The 22,723-nt window shown below is 39.5% G+C and overlaps 1 protein-coding gene across 3 annotated transcripts; it reads left to right on the forward strand.

The window, feature by feature from the left end:
- The first annotated feature begins 613 nt into the window (after positions 1-613).
- Positions 614-10,866, forward strand: LOC101155171 (glycerol-3-phosphate dehydrogenase 1-like protein). Of its 3 annotated transcripts, XM_011483651.2 has the most exons (9): positions 649-879; positions 962-1,091; positions 2,124-2,301; positions 6,020-6,160; positions 6,916-7,054; positions 7,144-7,256; positions 7,342-7,575; positions 7,737-7,843; positions 10,320-10,693. In XM_011483651.2, exons 2-9 carry the CDS (start codon positions 1,051-1,053, stop codon positions 10,414-10,416), a joined length of 1,050 nt encoding a protein of 349 aa, XP_011481953.1. In that variant the 5' UTR covers positions 649-879; positions 962-1,050; the 3' UTR covers positions 10,417-10,693. The 3 variants fall into 3 exon arrangements, with proteins under 3 accessions (XP_004066568.1, XP_020563978.1, XP_011481953.1); XM_004066520.3 differs by having other exon boundaries at positions 614-1,091; XM_020708319.1 differs by lacking the exon at positions 962-1,091 and having other exon boundaries at positions 618-673; positions 10,320-10,866.
- The last annotated feature ends 11,857 nt before the right edge of the window (positions 10,867-22,723 follow it).

Raw genomic sequence — 22,723 nt, forward strand, 5'->3', positions numbered from 1 at the left:
ATTTATTTATTTATTCATTTATTTATTTATTTTCAAGAACTTTAATGAACACCCTGCAACAGTTCACTATTTAGCGAATTAAGCATATGTCAGAAAAGAACCCCTTGCTGTCTTGAAAATTTGTTTCATTTAATTTTAATATTTTTCATTTTTCTTTTTTGTTAAGTAATGACAAATTTAATCAAATTCGTGAGTTCGGAATTTGGCTCGCAAAAGGTTTTATTTTCGGTTAAATATTTTTGTACTGATAGTCTAATAGAGTATGTTAGAACAGAACCCCACCTAAACAGATATTTATTCATTAGTATATAAATATTAGATAATTTGTCTAAAAGTATTATTTTGACATCACACTTCCTCTTTAAAATTTACTTTAAAATAGTCCGTTTATTTTTTACAATCAAAAGTAGTGTTTTGTGTTATTTCAGGTAATACATTTTAGCAGTATTAATTCATTTTTTTGCATTGAATTCAGCTTATATGTCAACACAAAATTATAAGATCTCGAACTTGTTTTCTGAATGTCAACGGTTCAACTACTTTTCTCAATGAAACGCTGTCTTACGCTGGGAGATTATTTTGAAAATCCAGTGACCGGAAGTGCCTTCCACAACTGCTTCCGTCAACCTCTCATGTCCTTCGATTTTGGGGGACCGAAGATAATTTATAGTTCGTAATCACATTTTAATTTAATCAATATTCATAAGCGACACTTTTTCCTTTTATACCGCTTTTCGTTGGATTTATTCTCATGTAAATGTCCTTCGGATTTCTATTACTAGACCTCGACGGTGTATGCCACAGTCCTTCAAAATAGAAGCGAAACCATCCTAGTATTAAATATGTGTTGAAAACGTCGGTGGTTCCTTTTCATACAAGGTTAGAAACGGTTTTCACTGAAGGTTGGTGGGAAAAAAAGGCGTAACCGTGGCGATTCAAAGGCGGAGTTTATTGTCTGCAGTGTGCTACAAGGCGGTTAAGGAAGTCTCCGCAGCCGTGTGTCACAGAACAGGCTGTTCCGGGAAATATAAAGGACTTCACACCTTCACAATGCCGGGGAAGAAAGTCTGCATCGTTGGATCTGGAAACTGGTGACTTTTATTTTGGAGTTTTTCGATGCATTGTAATTGTTGCCTCGTGTCATGAGGCGCAGTCACCATTTAACTGAAACCGGATTAATGATTAAGCAGATGTAAACGGGCTTCATAGGTAATCTATGAGGCCTTACACCGATTTGCTTCGGCAAAATGAGAGAAAGGAATGATTTGTCCTGTTTTTTTCTGTACTTAGACTAAAGCGAGATGAACTGAATCATGGTGCTTCTTCCTTAATAACAACAAACAAAGAAATGATTATTATTATTGGTTTCATATCTTACACTTTAAAAGAATGTAGGTTTGTGAAGAAATTGTATGGGAACTGGATACAAATCCGTTCTTGGCATGGTGGAAGTTGGACCATGGTTTGGGGTGCTGTAGTAGGTTGAGCTGGAAAATGTTGTATTTTCAAAACTGCAAACAATAATGATCCACTTTGGTGAAAGTCAATGGAAGTCATGTGTTTGGTGTTTTTAATATGCTCTTGTGCCATTTTTTTGATAGAGGTCAAACATAAAGATCTTAAAATGGATTTTCGATTATTTCTTTATTCAAATTGCTGAAAATCATGAGCAGATAAAGGGTTGCCATTTGGAAAAGATTACGCGGAAAATACTCTGGGCGTGTGCTCTGCTTTTCTAAAGCATCCACTTGTAGACGGCCAGACGCCAGCTTTGACCAGGAAAAGAAAGACGTACATGGATCTAGTCATCTACAAGTGGATGCACCAGAATGAAGTGGAGCTGGGAGTTTGTGGCCTGCCCTGTTTTTTTTTTTTACGTCACAAATATGCTACTTTTCAAACTGCTTTTTCTTTGTATGCTTCTTATTTAAAACGATTAAAAAAAACATATCAGAAATTCAATTTTAAAATCAATTCCCCAATCATTAGAAAAATGCCACAAGAACATGTTAAAAACACAATTTTCAATGGAGTGGGTCATTAAAAAAATATTAATGTTTGGCACCAATGTTTAACTGTGGAACCTTTTCGTCATTAAAATCCTGACCTTTTTTTCCCTGCAGGGGTTCAGCTATTGCCAAAATCATCGGGCACAATGTCAAAGCGTCAAACCGCTTCGACCCAATGGTGAACATGTGGGTCTTTGAGGAGATCATCAACGGGAAGAAGCTCACGGAGATCATAAACACGGAGCACGAAAATGTCAAGTATCTGCCGGGTCACATGCTGCCCAAGAACGTGGTGAGTTTAGCTTTGATGTTAAACCAATTTCCGTAGAAAACTGAGAGCTTTTTTTAAAGAAGAAAAAACTTGGATAAAAATAGTTCACTTTGACCCACGGATGACTTTATTCCTCTACAAATGATTTTTATTATGTCCACAGTAAAAAAAAAAAACTGTTAATAACTCTGTGTATACTTATAACTCATCATAATTGTAAGTCACCTCTAAAAGTATAAAGTTATTTGTTTGGCTGGGAAATAATACTGTGAATATTTTGAATACAAAAGGATTTTGAATACTTTGAATAAAAGAGCAGAGTTTCTTTGTATTTCTCTAGTATTCAAGCAATGTTTTTACGCTTAAAAGGTAAATGTGTAATTAGAGAAATATGTCAATAAAGTTTTATTTCCTGCACAACTGGCCCTTATCATAAGTCATCCATCCTTCTCTGTGTTTAGAAGCAAAAAATAAATAAATAAATAAATAAAAATAATTGAAGAAAAAAAAAGGGATTTATACAACTTTACACCCTGGTTACCTGAAAATACATAACCTCTTTTTGTAATAGTAAAACCTGTCCAACACTAAAGGTCTTCAGCTCCCATCTTTTTTCTCAGTTATTGGACAGAACAAGTTAAATAAAAAAGAATTAGATTAACTCAGATTTAATCAGATTAACCCAAGTACAGTACACAGAGAGCTTCATGGAATGGGTTTTCCATGGCCGAGCAGCTGCAAAACCAAACATCACCAAGTGCAATGCAAAACGTCACATGGGGTGGTGTAAAGCACGCCCCCACTGGACTTTAGGGCAGCGGAGACGCCTTGTCTGGAGTGATAAATTAGGCTTTTCCATCTGGGATTCTGATGGACAAGTCTGGGTTTGAAGGTTCCAGGGAGAACGGGAGAATTTTGGACTGAATTTTGCCGAGTGGGAATTTTGGTGGAGGAGGAATTATGGTGTGGGCTTGTTTTTCTGGACTTGGGCTTGGCCCCTTAGTTCCAGTGAAAGGAACTCTGTTTGCTTCTGAATGAGAGCAGTTTGGAGCGGGCCCTTTCCTCTTCCAACGGGACTGTATTCCAGTACAGAAAGCAAAGTCCATAAAGTCATAGATAATAGAGTCTGGTGAAGATGGACTTAAATGGCCTGCACAGAGTCCTGACCTGAACCCGATAGAGTCAGGCCTTCTCCACCAACATCAGTGTGTGACCTCACCAATGCGCTTTTGGAAGAATGGTCCAAAATTCCTAGAAACACACTCCTCCTCAACCTTGTGGTCAGCCTTCCCAGAGGAGTTGAAGCTGTAATCACTGCAAAAGGTTTACCAACATAATAATGAACTCTATGGGTTAGGAATAGGATGGTACTTCAGTTCATATGTGAGTCAAGCGAATAGTTTTGGTAATGTAGTGTATGTTAATCCTTCATCATCAGTATTACCACACTCTCGTTGACATAGTAAAACTCCAACCATTTACACATTCAACATGAATCAGCTGATTCTGACGCAGAGAAAAGCGGCTTTTGATATCGGCTTTGAACCGAAATCTAACGCGTTGCTAACTTAAAGTGTTGCGTGAAGCCGCTTTCCTCAGCGACAGAATCAGCTGATTTATGTCGATTGCGTAAGTACTTCACTCCTGTTAAAAGCTGCATATCAGAATCCGCTGCAATTCAAGATTCAAGATTTGGTTCATTGTCATTCCACACATGGTATTTGCAATGAAATACACAGGTGAGACAAGATGTTTCTCATTAGCATGGCAGTGCAAAAAGCAAGCAATAAAATGGCAATCAGAGAATAAAAATACCAATAAAATAAGATTAATAAAATAACATAAAATAGAAACCAGCATTCAGTGTAAACTTTTTGTGACTATGTGCATTTAGCAGCAGTCTTTTTATGGGGGTAGGGGTTGTTAGAGTCTGTATCTATATATTGTGTCTTTCGGTTGTGTGGGGGGTTGGGGGTAATCCTTTGGGTCTTATTGCAGAGTGGAGTTTGTGAGAACATGTATGCATGAGGATGACAGTCCGTTGGGCAATTACGGTAATTGCGTAAACAGTTGAAGTGTCAAACGAATGTAAACATTGAAGCTAAGGCTGTGCTGTAAAAAGGTTCAATCACAAACTCCTCTTCCACCAAAATGTTCATGCGGCACAATTCACGCACTCCAGTTTCCTGGCAGCCTCTCAACCAAGACACCTCTGTCAAATTGCCAGGTGGAGAAGAAACAGAAAAAGTGTCTCCGCTGTGGTCAGGTCCAGTTGCATTGAGCTTTACACCACTACAGCTTTCACCGCACCTAAAATAAATGGCTGGGATGCAGCTGCTAGTCCAATAAAATCAATTGCTGTCTTTTAGTAGTGGCTTAGTCATTACTGCTCTTTCAGTTAAATAAAGACTGTCTGCGGGCAAAAAAAATGGGCAAACCTGTGCAGGTCACGCAATTGACCCCCACAAAAAAATCAAGGTCGTAGATCATTTGGTGAGCACACACACGGAGAAAATGGTCATGTAATTTTTTTCTAAAGACTTATAAAGTGTGCACGGGTAACTAAAGATAAAGTAAGTGAGATGCAGACGAGACGAGTCGTGTATATATTTTTTATTTTTCTCAACTCAATCCACCCACCGAATCCTGCAAGCTGCTCATGGTTTTGCGTGATATGTTCATGCTATTTACAGGTTTGCCCATTCTTCTCCTGCATACATTCCATATCTATATATAAGGGCAGTCATGACCAATGCTTTGCTAATGACTAGAGTACGATGTTAGGGTAATAGCTTCACCCATATGTCATAAGTACATATAACTTATATTAACTTTATGAATACTTCACGATACACCTACCACAGTTTGAACAATCACATGTTCTGTTTTTAACAAGCCGCAAGGAGACTGCAAGGCGCCTTAGAATGCGCCTTGAACCGTCCACACTTCGCTACAACCCTCGACAAGCCTGGACAACCCAAAAACTTGCAGCACCCGTGTAGGTGCCTTTTGACTATACCTTAATCTGGAAGCCAGATGAAAAACGGTGGTCTTTAAAGAAAGTTACTGCACCTACTTTGTATCTGGGTTACTGTCATTCAACCGTTTCTCCTTTGACACAACAGTACTGAATGTATTAGGGTTTCAGAAATTTCTTGACGGGACTTGCTGTACATTTGGTAACCTGTGGCAACAAGGACTATTTGGATGGCTAAACAAACAGTTCTGGATCTGGGTGTTTATAGTTCTTGATAACATATATTTTTTAATTAAATTGGGTCCAGTAATAGAATGAGGTTGCCTGAAACCTTTAGATGGACCTGGCACTGATTTCTTTCTTTTTTTTTAGTAGGTCTTCAGTGGAGTAGACAGATTCTTGTTGGAGTCTGCACCAATTCTTTTGGGACCTTTATGGTTGACTAAAATAGACCTAATTTCTAACAGTGTCAATGCATCCTGTGAGACTTGTGGGTCTCAGACCTTTCTTTGAACTCCATGGTTACAGGTCGCATTTCGATTACATTTTAAACAGCAGCAGCAGCCTCCAGAACACAACTGAGCTTTACTTCCTAAAAGAATCAGCAACTTTTCTTTAAGCTTGTCTGGTATCTTTTGTTATATCTAGACAATGATGCTCCATTTTGGTTTGTACCAGAAAAAATGCAACACCGTATGGTCCTTTTCACATTTCATCCCACTGTGTACTGAGGATTGTTTTAACAGATCAATGAATCCCCAGGTGGCTGTCCCCGACATCACAGATGCCGTGAAGGATGCAAAGATCCTCGTGTTTGTAATTCCACACCAGTTCATCAACAAACTCTGCAACCAGATGAAGCCTCACGTGGCGCCGGGAGCTATTGGGATATCCCTCATCAAAGTAAGATCTCGGGGATGGGTGTGGGATTTTCTGGTGATGAAAAGAGGAAGTAGAATGATAAATGAGACGTGTACCACTCGGGCAGTGCGGGAAACGAACCTGCGATCTTTCGTTTAAAGATAGACTCCTGTACCTCTGCATCACGACCACCCCAGAAGTAGAAGTAGAACTTAAAGACCCAAACCAATGGGCATTGCTTCACTCCAAAGGTCCCGCCCACAACTTGGAAACAAATTTCTAATAAACTACTGCTGCTCTGCAGAAACTGTCGTAGAAAACACTTTAAAATAAAAAAAAACGCACAATTATAATTAAAAGTGCACTGGGAAAGCGTTTACAATAGATCAAAAGATGATCAGAGTGAGACTTTAAGATAGTCAGTCATACAGTTTTTGTTACTTTTCTGTTCAATTTGAATGACGCGTTTTTCTGTTTTGATGGAACCAAAGACCACAGAAAACCAAACGTCCCACCTGTCATCCGATTGAATAACGTCTTAGATGTTATAATAGTTACTACACCACCCTCAACTTTTACGTGATTCCGGATTCAGTTTTAAGCTTTGGTTTGTTTTGTTTTCTTAGCTACATGAAAATCACCTCCGTAGAGCCGGGCTTTAGCCGCACTAGAGTTCATCAGGTTCACATTTACTGAACAATCTCATCTGAGCCAAAAATAACCTGGTGCGAAGCGATGCTGCCACCGTGAATGTGCGCTTAAAGTGTTTTTAAGAGATGGGGGTTTTTGGTCTCCAGGGCATCGACGAGGGACCAGAGGGCCTAAAGCTCATCTCTGACATCATCAGAGAGAAGCTGGAGATTGATGTCAGCGTCCTAATGGGGGCCAACATCGCCAACGAGGTGGCAGACGAGAAGTTCTGTGAAACAACCATCGGTTAGACGCCTGTCTTTTGTTTGTCCCGTTCGAACTTCTCTTTTTCTGTCTGTCGCGTTTTTCAAGAATTCCTTTCCCCGTCAACGCAGGAGCGAAAAACGAGGGAAATGGCCTCATCTTCAAAGAGCTAATGCAGACCCCCAACTTTCGCATCACCGTCGTTCCCGAGAGTGACACAGTGGAGCTGTGTGGAGCCTTAAAGGTACGCTCAAACTGATCGCACTTTATTAGGTTAATAAAAAAACAAACAAAATTCTGTTGTTACATTTCTATTTGATTGTGGCCAGAATATCGTGGCAGTCGGCGCCGGGTTCTGCGACGGCCTCGGTTTTGGCGACAACACCAAAGCAGCCGTAATCCGGCTGGGGCTGATGGAAATGGTCGCGTTTGCCAAACTCTTCTGCAAAGAACAAGTCAGATCTGGAACGTTCCTGGAGAGCTGCGGAGTGGCCGACCTCATCACCACCTGTTACGGAGGACGCAACCGCAAGGTGGCCGAGGCCTTCGTCAAAACATCCAAAGTGGGTAAACATCCTATTTCATGCTGACATTGAATAACCAAAACAAGTTCTAATTTGATGATCTTTCTTATACAAGAACTTATAACCGGAAATGACATGATTAGTCTCTGAACAATAGCTGAAAAAATATCGACTTTTAACATTTTTGTCTGCTTCCTCAGTCGATTGCAGAGCTGGAGGCGGAGATGCTTAATGGACAAAAGTTGCAGGGTCCACAGACGTCAGCCGAGGTCTACAGGATTCTGGAGAAACGGGCCATGGTCAACAAGTGAGTCTACACGCTGCGAGCGCAGAGGACGAAAAAAACTAGAGATTCAACGATTCTCTACAAGCCTACATTTTTCGGTCATGGTTTTGTTCTTGTTAGACACATAGTTTGTGTATTACACCATGACAAAAAAAATTCTATCGCTTGTTTTGAACATTTCAACGTAAACGTACTGGTATGCAGTAGGAATGCAACGATAAACCTTCCCCACTATTGGGTTCAGTGGTTAAATGTACGGGTCGGTTTTATACCAAGAATTTTGGCATCACTAGAAAAAGCCAACATAATCGAAATAAAAAAAGAACAAATGAAAACATTTATAGTTTGTGAAAATGTTTATTTTGATCCATTTACAAAATGCACAGTGAGGGAACCAAAAAAAACTAAATGTAATCAATATTTGGTATTTTTACCTTCTGTTGAATGACCAGTATCAACTCTTTTTGGTACACTCGCACAAAGTCAGGGATATAATAGAATTATAGTCGGGTGTTTGATCAAACAGTTAACCAAACAGCTGGTAAAGATCATCCATGTCACAAAGAGGTTGAAATCCAGTCATGGACTGAACAGAAGCAGCTGTGTGTTAGGCTTAAGACTAGGTGAGAAAGAGCCAAACTCTGCTATCTAGGTGATGTTTGAAAAGACACTTTCATCACGTCAGGGTAAAATCCAAACAAAAAGCGGTTCTATTGAATCAACCAGGTCCTTCCAAAAGATTTTCGAAGCAGATCAGGGTTTAAAGATACGCTGTTCAAGCTCTTTTTCCAACAGAAATTGTGTTTTTGGTGTTTTTAATTTGTTCTTGTGGCATTTCCTCATGATGGAGGACATATATTAAGAAAATTAAGCTTAAAATTGCACTTGTGAGTATTTCTTTATTCAAATCGTTGGGACTCAGGAGCAGACAAATATATGCAGTTAAAAAAGATAACATTTGTCACATCTTCATTTTCCTCGCCCACACTGGCATCTGGCACTAAACCCTATGGCTGGATAGCTCCTACACTGTTCCCAATTTGTGTTCCATTGCTAATGTTGGGTTAGGGGTGTGAGAGGCCGTAAGCTAGTGGGAGAGCATTATAACCTGAGAGCCATCAGCAACAGGGAGGAGAGGAGAGGGGTTGCTTCGGACGAACGGTCCTGCCCACAACTGAGAGGCAAGCATAAGCCTCCCTGTATAGGGATTAGACTCGTACGGGTTTTTGGATTGTCTGGGCCTGTGGAAGGTCGAAGACAGTAGCGACCCATCTTATATGGAGCGCAGGTATGTCTCGCAGTTCCTTTGAGGCTCGTGCAGCAACCGTAAGGGTTTTTATGAATGGAATGTACCATTGTCTTGCATGTTGAAAGTGTATTGTGAAGCATTCGTAAGGATAATGTAAGTTGCGTACACTTACGACGTACAGATGATGCTATCAGACAGTGTCCCTATGTCATACTGTAGTTGTTCTTAAGTCCCACTCCAATCTTCTTTTTCCCTATTGTAAAAGTGTTCCGGGTGGCTGTGTGCAGTAGTGGTGCGGTCGTCCTCTGCTCCGAGGATTGTAGGTTTGATTCCCGCCTTACCCACCCATGTGTCGAAGACCCCACCTTGCCTCTGGTTGATGGTTGCCGCCAGTGTTCGGCAACGGAGCCGCCACCAGTGTGTGAATGTGTGTGTGAATGGGTCTGTGACTGTAAAGCGCTTTGGGCCTTGAAGAAGGTAGAAAAGCGCTATATAAGTTTACACCATTTACCATTTAAGTATGATTATGTCGTTTTTAGTCAAGATCAAAAACCTGTGATGTTTTCTAGGTATACTTTTGTTGCAGAGCGGCAGTAGTTGGTTAGAAATTCGTCTCTGAGTTGTGGGCATGACCGTTGACGCGGAGCAATCTCACCCTCCCTTTCTCCTCCCCTCCCTCCCATAGCTTACAGCCCCTCACACCCCCAATCTAAAAATGGCGGGCAATATCAGAGATATCCAGCCGTAGGGTTTTGATCCAGATGCCAGCTCGCTCGAGGAACAACCAAGACATAAAAGGATCGCTACAAGTCGATGCATCAGAATGGAGTGGAGCAGGGAGCTTGTGGCCCAGTGTATTGTCTACGTAAGAAATACATTTTTCAAATAGAATTTTTATGTCTGCTCATAAATTTCGTGTAAGAATAATTTGCATAAAAAATACTCAAAAATGCAATATCTAGCTCATTTTTCATTATAAATGACCTCCAACATCAGAACAATCCTGCAAGTTCTCCTGCAAGTTTCATTGGAGTGGGTCTTTAGGGTAGATGTCTGTAGCACTGTACCACAAGTGAGGAATCAAATGTTCTAACCAAGTCATTCCAGGATAATTTAACCCTGATCTGTTACATGTTTGGACAAGTCGAGCGCCACTTCATGTCAGCACAAGAATGAAGCAACAGTTCCTGGAAATTCAAAAGTCTTTCTTAAACCCTCCAATTGTATCATATTTATTTTGTCCTGTAGGTTTCCTTTGTTTGCGGCCGTCTATCAGATCTGCTTTGAGGGCAAAGACGTGAAAGAATTTGTCACCTGCCTGCAGAACCACCCAGAGCACATGTGAAATGACTGCAATGAGAACCCCCTACCACTAGAGGGAGGCAACGATTCACCACATCAAACCAAATGCAACCCAAGACACGAGGACTGAAACAATTTTACATTCCAAAATGAGCTGCAGTGTAGTTTTAAACCTCGTTGGCTTTTCTCTTTTCTTTTCAAATAAAAAAAAATGTGGTGTTTATTATTGTCAAACACAGATCAACCTGTATTATTTTAAAAGTGTCCTGCTTATGTTCAAGTTTTATATCGCCACAATTGTTTTTGATCTCACCATAAAAGTGAAGCATAGTATTTTTTTATTTTTATGTGGAGTTTCACAATAAAAGCAGTTTTACAAAATTGGAGTGTATTTTTTTATTGAGATTGCTTTTATTTTGAGTTTTAAGAGAGTCATAAAATGTGAAATAGCGGCTATCCATAACCTGCTTGAATACAAACAAATCTAAGATCATATAACCGAGAGAGTTTCTCTCTCCTGTGTCACTGATTTGTATGTTTGAGCTCATAGTCTGCGATGGCGGCGGCGGTAACTCCATGAGGAAGCGGATTAAAGAACAAACGGTGTCCTTGTCCCGCCGTCTCAGCCATGCATTACTGCCTTCACCAGCAAAACCTTTGATATTTTATTTTCTCTCAACTGTCTGCCTCAGCTGTCTGTGTGCACTGTACCTCTGTAGCCTGGTTTTTCTACCACTGTCTATGCATCATTTCTGTATTACAAATTAACACGGTCATACATGCAAATACAAAAGGAAAAAAGTCGTGATCTCTAAACATCATCCGTGTCTTCCATGCACACACAGACACACAGACAGAAATGTGAAAGTACCTGCTGTAAATCCAAATATTGTTCACATCCGTGTTTATGAATGACTTATGACGGGAATAATTATTTCGTTCACACAAATTAATTCGTGGGAATGAGATATTTTGTGGGAACAAGACATTTTCTTGGCACAACGTAATTATTGCGTGGAAATGAAATACTATTTTGTGGGCACAAGATATTTATTATTTTATTCATGTCACGGGCTCCATAGTTTTGCAAACGTGGTTGGAAAGTATGGTTACGTGCTAACATGTAGCACGTTACAAACAACTTCTGGAATTACTGTAATGCACTTAACAAAGAATGACTAACTGACAGACTTCAATTTGACTCTTTTGTCACGCTGAATCAGCCTTATAGTTCAGTTCGCCTTATATATGGCATAAGTTTGAAAATAGACCATTCATTAAAGATGCACCTTATGATTGGGTGGGCCCTGTAGTGCTAAAAATACAGCAATTGTAATTAAAAAACCCACTGGGAACGGTTTTAAAATAGCTCAAAAGATGATCGGAGTGGCTCTTTAGGATGTAAACAAATGACCTATTACAGTTAAGATTAACCATCAGAATCTGAAAAAAGAAAGGAACATTTATTTTGACATTTGTTAAGTTTCAGTTGGTAAATTCTCATCTATACCAGTTTACAAAACATGACAGGCAAAATCTTTGCTGATATAGCATTATAAACAAAGCCCATTAAAAAAGGTAGCTTCTTGATAGCCATAAGAAAGGCATCTGACGTTAAATGTTTAATCTAGTTGTTGGAAATGTTCAGTCTAGTATTGCACCGCCAACCTGATCAAAGTATTTTTTTTTTTTTTGTGGAAAATCATTCAACTCTGGTCACGGTACAACAGTTAGATGGTTACAGATTAGATTTGAGAGAGATCAGATGCTTGTTGATTTTGTTGCAATGCTTCGTTCACACCGGGCTCGGAAATGCGCATTCCCGCTACCATTTATATATGAAGTCTATAAAAAGTCTATATAAACACCCATAAGCGTGTTTCAGGCATCTCCATTTAAAACACTCATGTTCATGCGTTGTTCACGTGTTCACGCAGGTTTTTAAGCCAGTTTTCGGGCTCTATGTACAAAACGCACGTTGAGAATTAAACTAGTTGAACCTTGAAAAATTGATTATGAAGTAGAAATGAATGATTGCAGTTTGTGTCTGGCTAAAACTACATGACACCCACTCTTTCATATATTGGTTGTGAAAGAAAAACCCTTACACAAGATTTGCATCGCTTCGACACTAGTATCATGTAGCGACAGTCCAGTGTGATCACCGTATGCTACAAGCACGTTCAAGAATGCCAGTTTAGCTCTCCTCCCATTCAGACTCCAGGCTGCCCTGATCCCAGGACATCAAAAGGCTCCCTGGAAAGCCCAGACAGGGCGATGTAAAGGGCTTCCCAGTGAGTACGAAGGAGTTTGGTTGTGTTCCCATGGGAGAGCTTCGTCCCGCGGGTTGATGTCCTCTACAGCCACATTGCCCCTCTCATCTCTGACCAACAACTGTCATCGGAAAGTTTTTGAAGCAGAGCTGAGACTCTTGTGGTTCGATGACACGCCACATATCCTGTGTTTCAAAGAGGGAGCCCACCTTTAGATGAGACTCTGGCCTGAAAGAGGGGCTTAATCACCACAGTAACTTGTCTGGGTTCGACAAAAAATACATTCAGTTCTAAAGGGGACCCCTTGGATAGCAGCGATTTAGATGTTATTCCCTTGCCTAACAACCCGTTTTAACTTAAAACTTATGGCTTTTCTTTCAAGCTACACCAAAGAAGTTAGAGTCATAAAGTATAAACCAATGCAAAGTCCAGATCTGGTAGGTCCCCTGTTGACCTAGTAAAATGCATGAAAAGCAGTTTGGAGTTTTCGTGGGACTTAAATAACAAAAAGTCCACTTTCTGCTGAAGAAACAGTCCAGCATTCAAGCCACTGAACGCATTTGATTATCCAAGCTAAAAGGAATGTTGTGTTTGGGAAAGAAAGTCTGTTTGAACTATGTGAGCGTGGCAGATGAAAAATCTATTCATCTCCATTGTTTTAAAGAGAAGTCATATGTTAAAACAGCTGTATTACAGTAAAAAAAAAACCTTAAAGAACAACTCTGATAATCTGATAAAGACACTAGACCGGAGCAACCCCACCACCACTTCCCCTTTCCATTGCTGAGAGCTCTCTGTTTACACGCTCTCCCGCTAGCATACAGCTCTTCACACCCCCAGCCTAAAATTCCCAGTGCAACAAAAAATGTTGAGCAATACTGGAACTATTCAGCCATTCAGTTTTGAGCCAGATGCCAGCTCAGACGAGGAAAACAAACACGTACATTGATCTAGTTGTCTACCAATGGATGCATCAGAATGGGGCGGAGCAGGGAGCCCATTGCATTTTCTACGTAGCAAATACAATCAATTGTTTTCGTCTGTTTCTGATTTAAATTTGAAAAAGGATATACTCTGAAATGCAATTTTAAGCCTAATTTTCTTCTAATTTGTCCTCCAAAAGCATGTTAAAAAACACCAGAAACACAATTTTCATCTAAGTGGGTCCTTTAAGATAGGTAAAAGTTTCAGCAGCCTTTTTTAACCTATCCTAATTTTTAAAGGTGCTTGGTACTATTTAAACTAGAAATTCATCAAATTTAATCTTCAGTTTGAAAAATTGAAATGAATTGATTTGAAATTGAAATTTCAAAACTATGTCTTGCATTAAACAGGTACACAAAAGTAGGGTAGGTTAGAGTTTAAAGTGTTCTTATTTTCAACACAGTGCGTTTCTTTTTTCATCCTCTGTGTGAAAATGCAAACCTTTTATCGTGGGGGTTACATTCTAAAAATGATTACAATATGATAAAAGGGGAAATCCACAAAATAGGATTACAGATATTTTAAAACTGTAAAACTCTTAGCTACAACCTTTATTCACTTTTCTCATCATTTTGCTTTTTATGCCAAATCCAGAAAATCAAATTGTCTGATTTTTAAAGTATTTATTCGTAAATTATGGAAAAAATAAATATTTGGTCAATAACTAAAGTTCAACACAATACTTTGTTATATACCCTTTGTTGGCAATGGCAGCAGTCAAAGTTTTTCTGTCTGTCTTTACATGATTTTCACAAACTGTTGCTTCTATTTTGGCCCATTCCTCCATGCAGATCTCCTCTAGAGCAATGATGTTTTGGGCCTGTCAGTGAGCAACACGGACTTTTAACTCCCTCCAAAGATTTTCTATAGGGTTGAGATCTGTAGACTGCCTGGATTTGAGTCCCTGATGGCGTTGTGTGTTACTGATGGGAGTCTTTGTTACTTTTGTCCCAACTCTCTGCAGGTCATTCACTAGGTTCCCCGTGTGGTTCTGGGATTTGTGCTCAGCGTTCTTGTAATCATTTTGACCCCACAGGGTGAGATCTTGTGGGCAGCCCCAGATGGAGAGAGATTATCTGACTAAACACTTTTCTGCCCCACTGTATTGAAATAAATTATTATAGATTGTATATGGAAGTCATATGCAGTGAGGGACAGACAATTTTTTACCCAGATATGATCCTTGTATGGATTTCATGTTGTTTCAGACACACAGATCAAATGTACCCAGAAATACTAAATGAAGGCGCTGCTCATCGTGTTCCATGTTCCTCCCAGATGGGATTTTTGAGCTGTAATAAGACTGAGATCTTATTCACAGTTGGGTTATCACACCTGTGTCTCCCTGGAAAAGTCCCAGTTGTGCATCAAATATTCTCCCATGACCTTAAAAAATAGGTTTAATTTTTCTTTTTTTTTAGGGATCCAGGCCACCCAATTGGCAGATTCCATTGTTTGCACTACTGGATTTATTGCACAATTCAGAGTGAAACCTCATGTGCGTCATAATTACAACTATAGGTTAACAGGCCTTTGACAGTTGGGTGTTGTTTCACACTGTTTGTCTTTTTGTTACATATCCTTTTATATCTTTATATGTGGATTTTCCAATCTGGGTGTGGAAAGTGTCTTTTATTCAGAAGGGTAAGAGCCAATCCAACATCCACAGCTAATTACAGGCCACTGATCTCGTCATCTGTCGCAAGCAGGCTCTTTTTTTCCATGTCAGTGACAGCCAAATGGGACCTCATATCCGTCCTCCAGCCCGCACAATGCTTTCATTGAAGGACTATGAGGTGAGAGGAAAACAGAAAGAGAGAAACTGTAGAGTTCCTCTTTTTATCCCAGCTGGCATGCTGTCCATAACAGGACAGCTACCTTGACTACCCCCTACCATGCCTGAATTTTTGTGTGACCTCTTTGTCCCCCTGGAGCTTGGGGAACAAGGATGGAGGTGAAGGCAGTGGTGTATTTGCAGCCTAGGGGAGCCTAGGGGGAGGAGGAAAAGTTGGCAAGAGGCCTGACTGTGGCACTGCATACAAACACTGGGAGAAAACATGAGGCTTGCTTGTGTATCTTTGTTTGACTCTCCCATCCCCTCACCTCAGGGAGAGTGGAAATAAAAGTGCACGAGACAGCCATAAGATACAAGTTAGCCCCTCCAGGCAGGCACCGTTTTTTCACAAAAGTCTGGGATGGAGATGTGCACGGAAAGCATGTGAGGATATACTGACCGTAAATTCAATAAAATGAATTTTACAGTCAAAACTTGGCAGCCCTTCCTTTAAAAATGGTGGAAAAACATTCTAATAAATGTCACGGGAATCTACAGAGAAACATCAGGAGAGTAGCCATCGTTTATCCCAACTGTATAATGTATGTCCAACCAGACAAAGAGCTGACACTGTTTTTTTTTATGCTCTGCATTACTTTCCTTTCTCATCTAAATTTCTTTAGCTTGATCTCCTGTGGACTCGGAGTAGCTGACATCAGCGCAAATGCCACGATTCCGTCTGATTTGTGAAAGTTGAAATCTTTACCGTATGTACTGTACGGGTCTCTCTGGGGTCTCGCTGTCTTGGTCTGTTGATGTAAAAGAGGGCCATAACAGAGACTCCATTGCAGCTGCAAATAACATTGATGTGGCACTTTGACGTTACGGTCTAATGCAAACCTCAAGGGAAACGTAAACCATCTCTACCTCAGCACGGGTTTTTGACAATGGAGTCAGATTTTATCTCAAGATTCTCGGTTATGTAAATTGGCCCAGGGTCGTCTTGTTTTTATGTCGGCAGAAGCGACAAAAGGTCTTTCTCTTTTCTGAACTTGTATTTCTGTTTTGGTTTTGAGAGTGCTGGAGGCATCACATCTGGATCTCCAGGACTGGCTGGTGTTTCATGTACAAACACATTTGTCCTATGTGGGATTTCCTGCTGAAAAAGAGTGACCAAGACAGGTCCTGCAAAGAAGCTTGAAGTAGCACACTGTGGAGTTGACTGGTTTATGGTCTTTGTGGTCTCAACTGCAGCTGCAGGCTGCTCCAATGGGGGACATATTGTGGTTAAATGGGAAAGCAGACAAACTTGTCCAAAAGATGACAGGAGGATCAAGAGATTATGGGTCCTTGTTCCACCTTTGAGATTTCATTGTACTCCTGCCACGTCAAAACAATCACACATTTAATCTATCGCGACCAGGCTCTGGAGCATTTCTGGAAATGTTTTACTAAACCTCCGGTTGTTTGCTCGCAACTGAACAGAGTAGTTTTGTGAAATGTCATAAAAGTAAACAACAGGATCTATGCTTTACCAAATTGGAGACAGTTAACATTTGAGTTAAACTATAGGTTTTCAGTTTGTTGTGCACCGAGTGATACTTAAACCCTTAGAATTATAATGTCACATGCTGTAAATTCCAGTTGTTGGGGTTGAGGAGCAAAAACTGCTTTTTGCGAGCATGACCCAAGTCTGGCCCATGGGCCAAATGTGGCCAGCATTCAAATTTCTACCAGGCCACAAGGTCCTGTCACAAAATCAGTAACATGTGGCCCCCTAGCAATTTTCTAATAACTGTGTATAATTTCGTGATTGTGATTGGCTAAATAACTTTTTGAGTTGTTGTAAGCCTGTGGCTACTTAACCTTCAGAGCCTTAAGGGCCAAATAAGAGGAACAGATTTATTTGTTTCTGTGAGTGAAATGTGAGAGCTATTTGTGTTATTTCCTGTGCACCAGATTAACATTTAGAAGTTTACAGTGAGCATTTAATCATGAATTGTATTTTATGTCAAGCTATTTTACATGAACCCAGATTTAATGTGGGCAGAAGATTTTTTTTTCCAGATTTTAAAAAAAAGATATAATTATTGTCTTCAAATCAGAAATGCACAGTAATTTAGGTAAAAACGTATATTATCAGTACATGTTAAGAAAAGGAAAAGTATTCAATTGTAAAAAAAAAAGAAAAAATGTTCTTAATTTATTGTTATTATAAAGGTTTAAACAATACTGGCCAATTGGTTAGCCCACACACATTTTCACCCTACCAAATCTGGCAAAAAAGTTTGGACACTCAACTCTTACAGCTAGATATGACCTGTCTGCCGGCAAAACATGGGGAACTTGTATGTTGGAATGCAGGCATCCCGTATAAAAAACAATGTCGTTGACCACTCGGTGATCCTGTTGAGTGAGATATATATATGTCCTTTTTTTTTCTTACCGGCAATGATGCAAGCAATAGGTTGTAGCAAACACTTTATATTTTCTTTTTCTTTTTTCTCCCGCAAAATCCAGCAGATTGTGCATTGACTTTGATTACAGTGTCAAAAGAGTAGTATTTAATCTAAATTGTAGTAATAATAATATGCAATATTGCAAAATTTTAACCAACAGTTTATTTCGCACTAGATTGTGACATATCCTAAATAGTTTTAGACAAAATAACACAAACACATAATTATTTGTAGAAGTGTTCTCTTTAACTCTCAAAGATGTTGCCCATAAAAGGACATTTGGCCACACAAATTTGGAAGTATTAGTAAAAATCATAACATACACATTTCCATTTTTTCTTTAATGAGACGAAATTCAAACTCAGATTGCTAACTTTTCATTACGTTTCCACTCTGTTCCAGCATTATCTAAATAACGAAATTGAAAACGGTTTGGGATAATTTTGGGCTGATTTTAGAACACCAACAGGAACCCAGTGACAACTTTGAGAGTAGACGTGTAGAATGTTTCCTTTAAAATTCAAATACACAAAAGTGCACCCCAGAGAAAAAGGACTTACTTTTAAGGTAAGAGAACAGTGTTTTCAGTTACTACTGATCTACCATGACACAGACTTACCGTCTCCTGCCAGTGTTCCTCCAGCATTTCTAGGAAAGAGTATATTTTAAGGTTCTGTGGAGGTCATCTTTGGGTGCTTGGGCCTCATCTTTCTCAGAAAAATTGCCCCAGTAAAATCATCTGCAACAACATACAGCACTGGAATCTACTCCCTCGCAGTCGCTTCCTCTGCACTCCTGCAGTGTTAGAGCTTCTTCCATAAAGGAGTTGGGACCTCTTGGCTTGATTAGCTCCGGATGTGCCTCGGGTCAAGGTGAACGCTTGAGGATCATTGGTCATTACCTTCCTGCTTAACTTTCAAACACATGCCTGCAGTAATTTATGTGCAAAGGAACACAACTGCACTTTTGGGAGTACACCTCTAAAAAGGGGATTTAAGGTGTTTTGATACCACAGGAAAGAAGTGTATACTTCCTAGATAAAATTACAAAGAGAAGAAGCTTCTGAAAGAGGAAGATATGTGCAAAGTTATGGACACACCAGAAATGTGATGTGTGTTCAAGAATGTGTTAAGTGTGCGTTTTTGAACGTGCATTCAGCCCATGGCAATTACACAGGACAGGCAGGGATGGTCTTCTTCTTTTTCGACTGTTTACTAGTGCATGTCTGCCACAACAGCTGGAAGAGGCTTGGTGCGAAATGTTGAACCAATGTAAATTTTGCAAATCTTGCTCCAGGGTTTTTCTTTCACAGCTCCATTCTGATATATATGAAAGACCCGTCCTATAAATCTGGCTAGGGACAAACCAGAATAATTAATTTCTCTTCCGTGATCACTTAAAAAAAACAAAAAACAAAGGTACTTCAGTAAATTAAAGGGGATGCTATCTATTCGTCACTATCAAATCCAAGCCTTCTATTTCAATGCTTGCAATGTGTTAAGTGGCCACGTGTTTTGCACAAAAAGCCCTGAAACAGAAACTTGCGTAGCATACGTGAACAGAAGAGTTCAAGCGTGCAAGTCCAAATGCATTTGAAGTATGTTTAGAAAGACTCGGTTTCTTTAACACACAGTGGAGAGGGGGATGTGAACAAAGCTTTACAGAAAGCAAAAAAGAATTTCACCAACTGGAAAGAGGAAACGCATGCAAATATTTTTGTGGTGTAAAGCATTCTATGTGTGATTGAAGTTGCAGCATTTTCAAAACCAACCTATTAGAATTGAATTCATGGCAAATTTATTAGATTAATATTTCCAGGCTAAATGTCAACCCTCCTTTGATTCAAGGAATGTCTCATTTATTATTAGATTGCCAGAAAAAAACACAAGTTTTCAATTAAACAATCAAAGATTTCCATTAAAGGAATCTTTCCCAGAGTCGTTCCAATTTCCCCCCGTCTGTTCATAACATTTGATGCCAATGCAATAGCGCTTTTTATCCAATTAGCTGCTGACATTTGTGTCTAATGCTTGTGATGAAAAGATGACTTCAATTGTTTGTCTCGCGGCGGTGTCCTCAGCCTCGGCCTCATTTCTCCTCCGTGGGTGAATAATGCTGCAATGCTGTGACCTTATAGCGGAAGAATGCAAAAACAGAGCAAAATTACTGCAGAAAATCTTGGGTTTGCGAGGACGAGCTGGGGCTGAAGTGAGCCGTTTGTTTTGCACAGGTCATGGATGACAAGCAGTGGGCGCCTGACGCTCCAGCCGACTGGCTTCAAGCCCGCGCATTCTGCAAAAATCCAATGCTAACAGTAGACTTAAGGAACACATGACTGGATTGATGTTTCTTTGCAAATTTAACCCTGGTTGGAAGGAATGCGGTACTCTAAGGAGAGCCCTGCAGAGTGGTCGAAAAGAAGTGGAGCCCCGGTGGCTCCAGGCCGGCATGAAGAAGTCTGCTTGTGAGTCATGTGCCTCTGTTTAAATGAGAAAAAGGAAGGGGAGGGAAAAATGCAAGAGAGGCTCAAGACACTGCCAAACCAAGACACTTGAGGAATGTAGCAACAGCAGCCCTTGTATATCATTTGCGATCGAACCATGACTGTCATTTCTGTCTGAGTAATTTCTGCAAGGGTAGTTGGCAATCTTACTGCAACTGTACCCAAAAACTCCCAAGAAAACACTAAAGATATACAAGTCTTTCTGTGTTTGTTTGAATGTTTGGACATCCTTTTCAATGCACACAAGTGTTATCTGACCACATGGTGGGACTTCTTTGGTGCTGGCAGTTAGTTAATAAACACTGTCAGCAGCTGCTGGTGATGTAATGTGGAACTTCTCCTCAATCCTCCTTGTCCTCCCGCCCCACCACGCCTCCTTTACTCCTTCTTGCACTGCCACCTCCTCCCCGCTGTCTATTTACAAGTTTTTACGGGCTGTTGCTGAACATTTCCAGCACAGATAGTGGGTTCAAATGTGTTTGTGCTCAGCTGTTCCCCCTTCCCAACATCACCCAACGCAACCCCTGCAACTCTTCCAGGGGAATTTACGACAGCATGTTTTTAGCCATCAAAGGGGAGGTCACATCACTACGCTGTCCTCACAACTAAAAGACCCCTGATCGTCACAGAGCTGCATACCCGCTGAGTGGACCCAGCTGACATAGTGTAAGTTTAGATTTGTTTTTACTTGTCATCTGAAACTGGAAAATCTTGGTAGAGTTGGGAAAAGAAGCTCTGCAACATGATGTTTTATCCAAGTTTAGCCTCAATTCTTTTGAATTAAAAAGTTTTTTTTTTTAAATGTGAAATCAGTTCATCTGTCCCGCAACAATGTGATGTTTATTGCTGTCAACATTTTGAAATTGACTGGTGCACACTTTAAAATTAAAGGCTGTTTACCTTTTCAATGTTGTCAATGTGATATGAAAAGGCTTTTAAAAAAATGTTTACTGTTTTTAGACCAATGTTTTTGTTAAAAAAAAAAAAAAAAGATTTCATGTTTCCTCAAAGTTTTACAACATTTTGTTAACCAGATGCCTTTTTTTTTAAACTTGAATACTGAGTGCACCAAAAAAAAGTTATGTCAGTAATATTTATTTCCTTTATATATATATATATATATATATATATATATATATATATATATATATATATATATATATATATATATATATATATATGACCGGCTTGGTACATCGGTTGGTAAGGTGCAGGACTGTCATGCAGGAAACCAGGGTTCAGACATCCACAAGCGGAAACTCCTGTCACAACTTGAGATTGAAGCGCTACAATATGATGGCAATACCACGGGAGAGCCAGGACAACAGGTCAGAGAGGAGGCTATACCACACACCCACCCTGATATTGGGTACACAGCCCCAACAACCACAGATACGCTGAGCGACGCAGCAACTGACCTGAAAGACAAGATCATGTCTAGAATGAACACTAGGCAACCCCGATTGGGGCATTTTATATATATATATATATATAATTGCTATTAAAATTATTATAATTTGAAAGTGTTTTTAGATTGTTTGCGTACCACTATGATTGGTGTTTGTTACATAGAGGAATTTCAAAATGATTTGAATGCTTCTAGCTACTTCCTGATGGTCTTCACATTGACAACCCAGTCTGACAGTGCAGTGTCTTCCTAAATGCTAAGTTATGTCTAAGGTAATTATTATTTCCTAATACTTTCTTTATATCTATAACTGTCTTTGCTTTGGTAATTTAAGTTTAATGGTTTGGATCACTGCAATTATTGAGATGAGTTTTACCTGAGCTACACAGATTAACTTCCAGTTTCTATTTTGTCAAATAGATTTTGTTGTTTGGCTTTTCTTCCTGTTCATATCTTTCACCTCGTGGCAGTTACTTCCACACTTCTGTATTGTTTTCTCTGCATTTTTCTTTATTTTTTGGTTCATGTTTTGTTAGTAGTAGCTGTCAACCATTTTTCAAATCTTACTTTTGTCTTCTTCAAAGTATTTTTTTTAAATTTTCATTTGTTTATAACTTTAATTTGCTTCCAGCAAATGAAACTACAAGAGGACCCTACACCTCAGTAATAACAAGAACAACTAAAATAATTAGTCAGACTTTGAGTGTACGAAAAAAAAAACATTAGCATAACATTAGCATACGTTAAAACCAGATTAGTCAGGAGAAAGGCTTTTTTACATAATTTATGCCCTCCTATGTATAGGTGACAGCTGTGCACAATGATTGAAGGGGTGTAGAATGAAGAAAAAGTCATGAATATTTTTATGATAGTAAAAATAAATGATAACATGTCATTAACAATATTTGAGGTTACAGTATAGACAAAACTTAAATGATTTTGTCATTTT

Source organism: Oryzias latipes, chromosome 2, assembly GCF_002234675.1.
Source record: "Oryzias latipes chromosome 2, ASM223467v1".
NCBI classification, from domain to species: domain Eukaryota; kingdom Metazoa; phylum Chordata; class Actinopteri; order Beloniformes; family Adrianichthyidae; genus Oryzias; species Oryzias latipes.